At 39.6% G+C, this 12,042-nt stretch overlaps 1 protein-coding gene across 1 annotated transcript in view; it reads left to right on the top strand.

The window, feature by feature from the left end:
• The window catches only part of C2cd6 (C2 calcium dependent domain containing 6), a 96,117-nt gene extending 85,117 nt beyond the window's left edge, over positions 1-11,000 (top strand). Inside the window, 6 exon segments of the mRNA XM_035438834.1 lie at positions 869-1,323; positions 1,429-2,255; positions 2,847-6,247; positions 10,652-10,760; positions 10,763-10,881; positions 10,884-11,000. Of these exon segments, the coding sequence (XP_035294725.1) occupies positions 869-1,323; positions 1,429-2,255; positions 2,847-6,247; positions 10,652-10,760; positions 10,763-10,881; positions 10,884-11,000 (5,028 nt within the window).
• Positions 11,001-12,042: the final 1,042 nt, after the last annotated feature.

Genomic DNA, 12,042 nt, shown 5'->3' with positions numbered 1-12,042 from the left:
TTCTGCCCTCTATGGGCAACCACATATAAATAAAAACATAAAATAAAAACTTAAAATATAGACATATTTCATCTTAAAGATTGCTTCAATGATTGAATATATAGATCTCAATTTAGTAGAACTGTTATACTGAAATTTCACTGTAAGCCAGAGAGTTTGACATTCTTCTCTTAACCATCTCTGCCTATTCAAAAAGCACAATTCTACTGTGGTATATTAAGGACTAAGCAGAGGCCTTCCTTGTTGAAACTCAGTCCTAAAGGCAGATGATACACACCCTAAGATGGTCTTTAAAGAATAATGCCATGGACATTTACTACTTGTATGTATTTTTTAATTCTGAAATTATTAATAAATGGTAAATATAGCAGATAAGATTTTGACCTTAGTGTTAACCACTGACTGTCTCAGCAGACACAATTAAATTTAACCATTAAAAGGAACTATTTACAAGTGGCTTTCAAGTAGTTAAAGGTTTCACAGTAGACAGGTTGAGTAAGGAAAACCCGGGCATTCCAGGCCTGCCTGGACAACACAGGAACACCTCATCTCAAAAGTAAGTAGATAAATAAATAAGCAAAAAAAGTAAGTTTAAAAGCCAGCAATGCCACTGCCTCCCCAGAAAAATTCTAAGTAGCAAAAACTCCCATAAGGATATAGTGTTAGAATTAGAAATTTAAATTTTTTTCACTAAAAATTTATTTTCACTCAAACTTGAAGTATTTTTAAATAAAAGTGATTTCTCTCGCCCTTTATAAAACAGGTGGGATGATGAATCAATTGACAACTTGTTCTAACAAAAACTGACTAGAAGAGTCATTATAATTTTAAATAAATGCTAAGGAATTTCTTTTCTTCTTTTATATTGCACTTTCAGAAACTCAGCAAGGGTGGTCCTGATCCTTTTCTAAGGAACATAAACAGCAAAATGCCATTCAGAAAGAAGAACGACCAAGACGTATACATATATCCAAGCACTTTAAGTACAGAGGTTGCAGAGCATGAAGATCAAGACCCTCCTTACCCAGAACATTCAAGGTCTGCAGGATCTAATACAACCTGGGCTGAAGATCCTAACCTCATCGCAATCCACATGGTAAACAAGAATAACTTGCCTCCTGACCATATTACCACCACAACAATGACTTCAGACAGGAAGAACAAGTCACATGCTCCTACTCTCAACACAACAAACACTTCAAATATAAAGAATATATTTGCAAGTGGTACTCCTGTTATCACCATCACAAAGATTTCAGATTCTAATTCTAAACTGTCAACTGATCCTAGTTTCAACACAACAAAGTCTTCAGATACGAGGAGGTTACCCAGTGATTCTAGTTCCCAAATAACAAAGCCTTCAGATATGATGCAACCCAGTGATTCTAGTGGGCCCAGTTCCCATACAACAACGCCTTCAGATTCAAGGCTATCCAGTGGCCCCAGTTACCATACAACAAAGCTTTCAGATTCAAAGCTATCCAGTGGGCCCACTTCCGATACAACAAAGCCTTCAGATTCAAGGCTATCCAGTGGCCCCAGTTCCCATACAACAAAGCTTTCAGATTCAAAGCTATCCAGTGGCCCCAATTCCCATACAACAAAGCTTTCAGATTCAAGGCTATCCAGTGGCCCCAGTTCCCATACAACAAAACCTTCAGATTCAAAGCTATCCAGTGGGCCCAGTTCCGATACAACAAAACCTTCAGATTCAAGGCTATCCAGTGGCCCCAGTTACCATACAACAAAACTTTCAGATTCAAAGCTATCCAGTGGGCCCAGTTCCGATACAACAAAACCTTCAGATTCAAGGCTATCCAGTGGCCCCAGTTACCATACAACAAAACTTTCAGATTCAAGGCTATCCAGTGGGCCCAGTTCCGATACAACAAAACCTTCAGATTCAAGGCTATCCAGTGGCCCCAGTTACCATACAACAAAACTTTCAGATTCAAAGCTATCCAGTGGGCCCAGTTCTGATACAACAAAGCCTTCAGATTCAAGGCTATCCAGTGGTCCTAGCTCCCATACAACAAAACCTTCAGATACAAGGCTATCCAGTGGCCCCAGTTCCCATACAACAAAACCTTCAGATTCAAGGCTATCCAATGGGCCCAGTTCCCATACAACAAAACCTTCAGATTCAAGGCTATCCAGTGGGCCCAGTTCTGATACAACAAAGCCTTCAGATTCAAGGCTATCCAGTGGTCCTAGCTTCCATACAACAAAAGCTTCAGATACAAGGCTATCCAGTGGTCCCAGTTCCCATACAACAAAACTTTCAGATTCAAGGCTATCCAGTGGGCCCAGTTCCCATACAACAAAGCCTTCAGATACAAAGCTATCCAGTGGTCCTAGCTCCCACACAACAAAGCTTTCAGATTCAAGGCTATCCAGTGGGCCCAGTTCTGATACAACAAAGCCTTCAGATTCAAGGCTATCCAGTGGGCCCAGTTCCGATACAACAAAACCTTCAGATACAAGGCTATCCAGTGGTCCTAGCTCCCATACAACAAAGCCTTCAGATTCAAGGCTATCCAGTGGGCCCAGTTCCGATACAACAAAGCCTTCAGATTCAAGGCTATCCAGTGGCCCTAGCTCCCATACAACAAAACCTTCAGATACAAGGCTATCCAGTGGCCCTAGCTCCCATACAACAAAACCTTCAGATACAAGACTACCCAGTGGCCCCAGTTCCCATACAACAAAACTTTCAGATTCAAGACTATCCAGTAGCCCTAGTTCCAATACAGCAAAGCCTTCAGATATGATGCTGTCCAGTGGCCCTAGCTCCCATTCAACAATGCCTTCAGATTTAAGGCTATCCAATAAAATAAAGCCTTTAGATATGATGCTATCCAGTGGCCCTGGTTCCAATTCAACTCAGCCTTCAGGCACTAATAGGTTGTCACAAAATCCTAGTATCAATGGAAATAAATCTTCAGATCTTATTAAGCTGTCCCGTGATCCTAGTACCATTTCAACAAAATCTTCCGATCCTAAGAAAAAGTTGTCACATGATCCTAGTATCACTTCAACAAAGTCTTTAGATAGTAAGAATAAATTATCAAGTAGTAATCGTACTGTCAATTCAGATCTTACCAACACAGCAAACAGTCCAGCTTTGAGGGATACACTAGCACTTGGTCCTGATCTCTTCACAGAAGACTCTTCAAATATGCAGAGTGAGTTAGAACAGCTATCAAATGTATCTTTACCAAGCTACCAAAGACAATCATCAATGACCAGAAAAGTAGACATATTTCACACCTTGAGCTCAATAAATTTTACCTCTGATATTGAACATTTAAAACAGTCAATAGTACTCAAATCAATTTTAAGTAAAAATCTGCAACACCTTTCAGATGAGTTATTTTCTAAATCAGAAGTCTCCACAAACACTGAGCCATCAGGTAGGATGCAAGACAGAGTGTTTGAAAAAGTCCAAGATATAAACAGTTGGTTTTCACCAAAAGACATTCTAAATTCACAGACTCTTTTAAGTCCTGTGATTAAAAGTGTTCCTCAAGATTTACTTCCAGAAGGTGGGCCAGGAACATCTTCAGACATAGAACATATCTCTGACAGACTCTTAGAGGCTGTTGAAACACATTTCCCAATGAACAGAAAAAGTAGTTTCAAAACAAAACATTTAGTAAGTGAAGTACCAGCTTCCAATCCAGGTTCAAATGGTAGTGCATGTGACTGTGTTGTTAAGCAAATATTATCAACACCCATGCTGTCACAGCTGGAGACAGGAATGACACCGAGTGAGGCACAGATGGCCTTACAGGATCAGCTCTTCACATCTTGGGAGAGATGCGTATCTTCACAGATTCTTAACTATGGAGAAAAAGGCAAGGCAGTTCCGTTGTCACATCCCAAAACTGGTGTGAGCAAAATAATGCAGTCATTTCCTGTAGAAACTCTCTTAGAAAATGGAATAATCAAAGTGATAGAACTAGATAAAGAAAACCAGAGTTCTTTGTTGAACATGCAGACAGCTTCTCATAAGGAGAATCTGCAGAATCCCACAGAGCAGCACAGTAATGTCAAAAACCAAACAAAACTGCTTGCAAGACAGAATACACCTACCTCTAACCCCACTGACACCTTTGTGTGTGGAGCTGATTACACAGAAGACAGGCAAGGTATGTCAGCACAAGAGTCAAAATATCCAACTGCAGACAAAAAGTCAGATTTACCAAATGAACACCAGAGTCTGGACACAGAGGAGGCTGGGCCAAGTTCCACTTCAGAGACTTTAAGTAGCTTACTGGGCAGACTTAAAGACCCCGACAAAGTGATGCTAAAATCCTGCCTAAAAAATATCTTCAATGTTTTCAAGTCAGAAAGAAAAGAACACCCAGAAAAAGAGTTTGACAGACTAATTCAACATTCTTCACCACATGGTACAGAACACTTAGAAAAAAATCAGGAGAATTTTAATAAGGCAGACAAAGAAGACAGGAAGCACATTTTGGATCCTAAGCTGTGTGTGTTTCTAGAGAAACTCTCAGAGTCAGAAGTAAAAAATATGAAGTCCGAGTTAGGTAAGCACATTCAGCATTACATTATAGAAAAGCTCTCAGAGGCCGGCCACATCACCAAGGAGGACTTAACAAATATTTACCAAAACCTCTATCAGATGAATGAGAAAGAAGAGAAAGAAGAGCTAAAAGAACAAAGCCCTTTTCAGGACAAGTATTCAGAAACTGTCAAGGAAATCATGTCTTTTGTAAATAACTTTAACCATCATTTCATAGATAAACATTTAGAAATAAAGCTTAGATCTTTTCTAAATGAAATTCTCCAAAATTATTTTCTGAAGAATCTTTCAGAGAACAATTTACTTAACGAGACAGATGGTGTGGCTCTATGTCCCAGCGTGCCATCTCTGAGAAATAAGAGCACCCAGGGGTCTCTGCATGGGCTGATGCAAGACATTTCCAGTGGGAGTTTTGGTTCAAGGCTTAAAATAAACATGAACTACCCTTTAAATGAATCTCTACAGAATAATCTTAAAGTTGTATCAGAAAATGAATTACTAAGTATAAAAGCTGACTTGAGCGAATATTTCCAGGTCCTCTTTAAAGACAAACTCCATAAATCAGAACTAATGACAGAAAGACAGTTAAAGGGGATCAACGAGCAAGTTAACTCGATTACTTCGCCTCCCACACCATTAAAACACATAAAAACAGATTTATCTTTTAGAGATGAAAGTTACTTTATGAGGGAAGATTTAGAAGAGCAAATAAAATATTCAAAAATTGGTCAAAATGCCACTTTACAAATATATCTGGAAGAAGCAGAACTGGCCAGAAAGCAAGAAAAGGGAAGTGCTTTCTCACACAATTTAAAAGAAAATCCACCAACAATTTGGGACCATAAACATGTCTATAGTAGGGAAGTTAAAGCACTAAATGTAATAAAAGTACAATCTCCCAACAAAAATATCAAGGCAAACCTATTAAATAAGTCACCAGAAAGACCTTCAGATTTATTACTTAAGAAACACAAGAAAGATCATGGTTTCATGCAACTTCCTCAAGCAGAAAACTCTGTTTACAAAACAGAGACTCAAGAGCCATACAGTTGGGATGGCAGATCAAAAACAATTCAATCAAAACCTTTCTTTGAAAAGACACTAAAAGTGAGGCCACTTGATAAGAGAGAGAACAATAACAATTGTAAATTGACTGCTCAGGAAAAACCCGATACAGGATTTTCACCTTATCTAAAACTTCCTACCTGCAAAATGTCAAGAGAAAATGAACACTTAAACAGACTCTCCTTCCCTACGTGGCGGGCTAACACTTTAATTTATGTCAACCCAGAGAGTGGGGAACAGTCCAAATTAGACCAGTATTGTCAGAGATGGAAAGGAAGTAACAATAACAACAAAAAACACTTGGTAACATTTGCACAATTCAAAAATGAAATGGAAAATCTTTATATAAACCCATATGAAGCTTGCAATGAAAAATGTGCCAAGATCTCTGACTCACAGTCATTTAAACATAAAGGAAATGAGAAAAACTCAAGGCCATTCTTCTTCCCGGAAGTATTGAAGAAAGAAAACATGAAATCCACAAGAAAAGAAAGCGATTACGCCGTCAAATCAAAGAAGTCACTTCACAAGATAGTTAGGATACTACCAGCCACACTGCCCCCTACAAGGCCTCATCTCCGGAAATCTGTTCCAAGAACTTTACTTCACTGGACTGCAAGGAAAACTATACATGTAATAATGCTTTTCCTGTTTTCTACTGATTTGGCAAAGTTTTGTAATAATTTTGCCTTGGAATATGTATGCTTTCTAAATGAAGGGGTGTGTGTGTGTGTGTGTGTGTGTGTGTGTGTGTGTGTGTGTGTGTGTGTGTAACTGTCTTGGAACTTGCTCTGTAGAGCATGTAGACGAGGCTGGCCTCAAACTCACAGACATCTGCCTGTCTCTGCCTCCCAAGTGCTGGGATTAAAGGCGTGCTCCACCACCCCGCAACTCTTACTCTCTGCACCTTGGCCAGTTGTGGATCTCGGTGTTAATCACCACCTACAGTATAGAAGCTTCTCTGATGAGGTTTGAGAGATGCATTAGTCTACGGACATAACTGTAATTAATAATAGTCTAATAACCTGACAAGGATGCAGCTATAGTTTTATCTGTCAAGTAGGATTTAAATCCACATAAAAAGTGGTTGGTTACTCCCATGATGTCTGTGCCTTGCACCACTGGGCATGCCTTGCCAGGCAGATGCTATTTTAGCTTACAAGGTTCACTCACAGCTGGGTATGACTAGCGATTATTTTTCCCCTCCGGTAGCATACATAGTATGAAACCTAGCTATTAGGGATAGAGTTTCTAGGGCAGTGCCAGCCTGGATAGCTCCATGTTCTGTGACTCATGGTATCTTCAGCAATATAGTCTTATCATTAAATTCTGGAGGATAACCAATAGCATTGGCAATAGCCTGTAATATTTGAGGGTCTATAGGACCTCATTGGTAAATAACTCCAAAAGCAGTAACTCATTCCTGGCATGAGGCTTTTAATTTGTTAACCTATGGCATCTAATAGGGGCAGCTTATCCCTCTATAGGTACAGTCACAAGGCAACACCATTACACACACACACACACACACACACACACACACACACACACACAGAGAGAGAGAGAGAGAGAGAGAGAGAGAGAGAGAGAGAGAGAGAGAGAGAGAGAAGCAGATGGGTTTCCATGTGACTTTTTTTTTTGAAAGGTCCCCATATTCCTCCTCTATCCCACTCTCCCTACACCCCCCACCAATTTAACCCTTCCTGATCCATGATTAGGATAGTAAGCTGGCTACTAGGCTTTGTGTGTACATTCTAAAGCAAGAAAACCTAGAAATAGAAGGCATTTGATTCTTTGGATCATGGCTCTTCTCCATTAATTTGTAAAATGGGTATTATTCATAATTTGGAAAACTGTTAAGATCTAAAATTGATCTTAGAACAGTAACTTGATGTGCATAAGTCTGCCTTTGAAGGGGAAAATATATATAATTTCAGAATAGTTAACTTTGAGATTGTTTTATACAGTAAAGCAAGCTATTAACTTTATAGTGGCAGGACAGACAGCTCTATATTACATGTAGCATAAATACTCTAACAGCTTTGTAGTAATAGGATAAGAGCTTATACTCTTAATTTTAAATTTTTCTATTTACATATAGTAATTTAGTATTGAGTTAGTATATGTGTATACACATAGGCATATGCATATTAAAAGGAACAGATTGTTTTAGTTCTGAAGAAACAAAAACTATCAAGTTCCTTTAGACATTTTTTTTTCCGAATGAAGAAACTGTGTTCATGTCAAATGGTATAAAAGCATATGTGATCTCATAACGCTGTGTGTGTGTGTGTGTGTGTGTGTGTGTATAGGTGCGTAAGCATATGTTGTGGAGGCCAGAAGTCAATCCTGACTGTTGCTTCTTAGTGCTATCCACTTTTTGTCTGTCTTTTGGTTTGGTTTGAGACAGGGTCTCCCAATGGACTGGAACTTGACAATTCGTGTTGGTTGGCTGGCTGATTAGCCAACTTCAGGAAGCCTCTTATCCCCACCCCCCTCTCCCAGCCCTGGGATTCCAAGAGCTTACTACCATGCCCAGGTATATTTTTTGGAGGGGGGCTTTATATTTTTATTTTCTTTACCAAGAAATTTTTTATTAGTTCAAATTAGAAACAAGCCTGCTTCACATGTCAATCCCTTCTCCCTCTTCCTCCCCTCCTCCCACACCCCCACCAACTCCCCATCCTATCCCCCCTCTGCTCCCCAGGGAGGGCCTTACTCTCCCTGAGGGATCCCCAAAATCTGTCATATCATCCTGGGCAGGGCCTAGACCATCCTCTTTTCTTTTTTTTTCATAATTTTTTTATTCTTTAATTGCTACTCATATTTACATATCCATTCCCCCATTCCCTCCCTCTCCCATCCTCCCATGTTCCCCACCAACTCCCCGCCCTCCGTGTGGATTCTGGAGAATGAACTCAGGTCCTAATGCTTGCATCTCCCCAGCATTCACAATCCTTTCTGTAAGAGCAAGGGAGGAGTTTACAGTTATTCCCCTATATTAGGATTAAGTGTTCCTAAACTTTTAGGATAGACAAAAGAATTGAATGGCACTAGAGTTTTTGTCAAATGATCACAAAGACACCCTTCTATTTCTAAAATCTAAGAACTTCTGAGATGAATCAATCAGAAGAGAGAAAAACTATTGTGGGAACCTGACCTTGGGAGGACAGCTCCTTAAGGGTTTTGCTTCTGTGTATTTTTCACTTTTCGAAGCAGCAGATCCCTTTTTAAAAATCCAGGAACAGAAAGGACTTCTTTTGAGCTAGTGGTGTGGTTCTCATGTCCTTCACTGATGCCCTGGTCACCAGCTGTGGAGCTGAAGTCATTAGTGATTACTAATGTAGCAGAGCCTCTCTTAAGAATCAGTGTGGGCAAAGAATCACTGGGAATGGGAACAAACACCATGTACTCCAAAGGCCAGATGAGCCTAAGCTACACAGTGAGTTCCAAGCCATTGGGTTCCAGGTTAGTATGGGCTAGAGTGTAAGATTCTTTCTCAAAAACAAAAGAAAAAGGAAAGGAAAGGAAAGGAAAGGAAAGGAAAGGAAAGGAAAGGAAAGGAAAGGAAAGGAAAGGGGAAAGGAAAGGAAAGGGGAAAGGAAAGGAAAAAGGAAAGGGAAAAGGGAAAAGGGAAAAGGGGAAAAAAGGGAAAAGGGAAAAAAGGGAAAAGGGAAAAAAGGGAAAAGAAGGGAAAAGGGAAAAAAGGAAAAGGAAAAAGAAGGAAAAAGGGAAAAAAGGAAAAAGAGGAAAAAGGAAAAAGGAAAAAAGGAAAAAGGAAAGGAAAGGGAAAAGTAAAAGGAAAGGTAAAAGGAAAGGAAAAGGAAAAGGGAAGGGAAAGGAAAGGAAAAAGGAAAGGAAAGGAAAGGAAAGGAAAGAGAAAGGAAAGGAAAAAGGAAAGGAAAGGAAGAGGGAGGGAGGGAGGAAGGAAGGAAGGAAGGAAGGAAGGAAGGAAGGAAGGAAGGAAGGAAGAAAAGTCTGTCATGCCCAAACCAGGCAAAAACTCAAGGGAGTAGGATTGGTTTTTAGTCTCTTAGAACAGATTTCCTTTATGGATCTCTCTAGTCATCCAAGTTCTTACTAGTCCTACCTAACCTTCATGACCCTACAATTGACCTAGTCCATTCCTGCCTTACCTCCCACCAAAACAGCCATTCCTGTGAGTGGCTGCCATGCTCCCTCCCCCAAATGGGGTGAACTACTATGTGAATAAACACTGTTACATGGCTAATAGCTCCATACCCTTTTAGGGGTACATATAGATCTTCATATTAAAATACAGCCATAAAATCTGCCAAGAAAACTGTTACTTTCCCCCTCTTGTTACTTTGGTAATCTTGAACTCATGGCAACCCTCCTTCCTTTACCGAGTGATGGGACTACAGGCCTAAGCCACCACACTTGGCAAATTACTAATGTAAACATCCTAATAACCCATCTGGAGACTGAGACTTGGAAGCTTTAGAGTAAGAGGCCATCTTGGACTATATACTGATAATCAACCCCATACAAATACTACATTTTCTTAAATGTTATGCTATATGTATATGTATGTATATGTATGTATATATACATACATACACTGATAAAGATGGTTATTAAAGTAACTTGTAGAGACTGACAAAAATTTAGATGATATAAAAGTAAAACATCAAAGTTTATAATTTATATTTGAGGTCATGGGAAAGATACTTAGGCATATAAGAACTGTAGACTAGGTTGGCTAGTTTTGCCTGAGTCTGACCCCAGAGGACAGCTCCTTAAAGTGTGTCAGGGTTTCTGTTTCATATTTTTTACCATTTTGAAGCAGCAAGTCCTCTAAAAAGGTAAGAATTAAAAAAAATAAAACACAAACCCACCTGATTTCTAAGGGAATATCTGATGGGAAGCACTGGGTACACAGCATGCATTGGGACTACCTAAAAACACTAAGGCGTTCACTTAACTCCTGGTACTACAAACATTAGTTCTTATAACCTTAAAATGTGTTTTTAAGAAGCATAACTTACCAATTTGATGTTTTGTTTCAATATTTAGGATTGTTTGGATAGATATGAAGATTTACAAATACCCCCAGTTAAGCCTCCTAAAAACTCAAAATCAAGAGCAAGACTTTTAGGCAAGAGTCCAGATGATTCCAATAACCGGGGAAACACTGTGCACGACCGTACACTGCTCCAGAGCCTAACAAACGAAGAGAAAGTATCCCCGGGAAATTTGCAAGTCCTCGGATGGTTTCAGCAGGCTTAGTTCATATACAGATACCACCACCCCAGAGTATGAGATACGTAAAATTCGGTCCAAAAGAAAATTAAAAGAAAACATTGAAAAACGTCCGCTCATTTGTGAAAGGAAAGGGGAAAGGAAAGAGAAAATTTGTGTGTGATACAAGTCAGCAACTAAATTTCATCTTGTTAGACCATTTTGTTATGATTAAAATGAAAAATAAACACATTCTATGTAAACGTGTTTTGTTTATAAACCTTCCAGAACAAACTTTAAAAATGTATATACATTTGGTGTTCATTAGCAAAGTTTTACACCCCAGCCTTTCCCTTTTGGAGTGAACTAATCTTTAATTCCCCCAGCATTTGTGGTACTGGGTTACTCCTACACACCCAGTTTGCCAGTTCTCCATTTGCAGCTGTCTGAGCTTAGCAACTTTACTTTACTTAGCTCCAGTTAAATTTCCAAATTCAACAGTCTACACTTCTCTGGGCCGAAAAAGGAATACAGGGACTTATTTTATTGAGTGATGGATCCAGGCTAGAAGCCAAAAGGTACAGTGGGAAAAGCCCAGAGCCAGAAAACCCAGTGCTTCCACCATTCAGAGAGGAGGTGTTACCAGTCAAAGACATCAGAAAATGAAGAAACAGCTGCAGCCAAGGAGTATTAGAAGCGAGTTCATCTGTGAGAATGGCCTCCCCACCATCAGTTAAAAACAACAAAAAAGGTTTTAGCTGTTTCTGCTCCAGATGCCAGAGGAACAAGGCATACATGAGAATTTAGTTCCAGTGAGGCAGAGGCAGAGGATAGCTAAGACATAAAATGAGGGGTAGCAGGCAACTGATCTAAAGAGAAACCCTAGGTCTGGCTTTAGCAAAAATACATTTCCTAGAAGGCAATCTCAAATTCCTACACCTCAGCCTCATCTAAGTCACCATGACAGACTTTCTCTTTCCTGGCCAGGATTGTCACAAATACATCCTAAATTTTTCATTCCCCCAGTACTGATTTCCTGTAAACTTGAACTGCACTCACTTTGGTTATTAAAGCTGACTGGCAGATGATACTAGTCACTCTCTGTTCTTTACAGTTGTGTGTTTACAGGAACGAGATACTTATATACACCTGTGGCCTAATTCCTACAGAGGATTGCTGAGTCAACATTTCATGGACCCCATGCACAGTGTTCACCAACCATTACT

This window comes from Cricetulus griseus, chromosome 2, assembly GCF_003668045.3.
Source record: "Cricetulus griseus strain 17A/GY chromosome 2, alternate assembly CriGri-PICRH-1.0, whole genome shotgun sequence".
NCBI classification, from domain to species: domain Eukaryota; kingdom Metazoa; phylum Chordata; class Mammalia; order Rodentia; family Cricetidae; genus Cricetulus; species Cricetulus griseus.
Note: the sequence above shows the minus strand (reverse complement) of the source record. Positions and strands in the feature narration are given on the sequence as shown.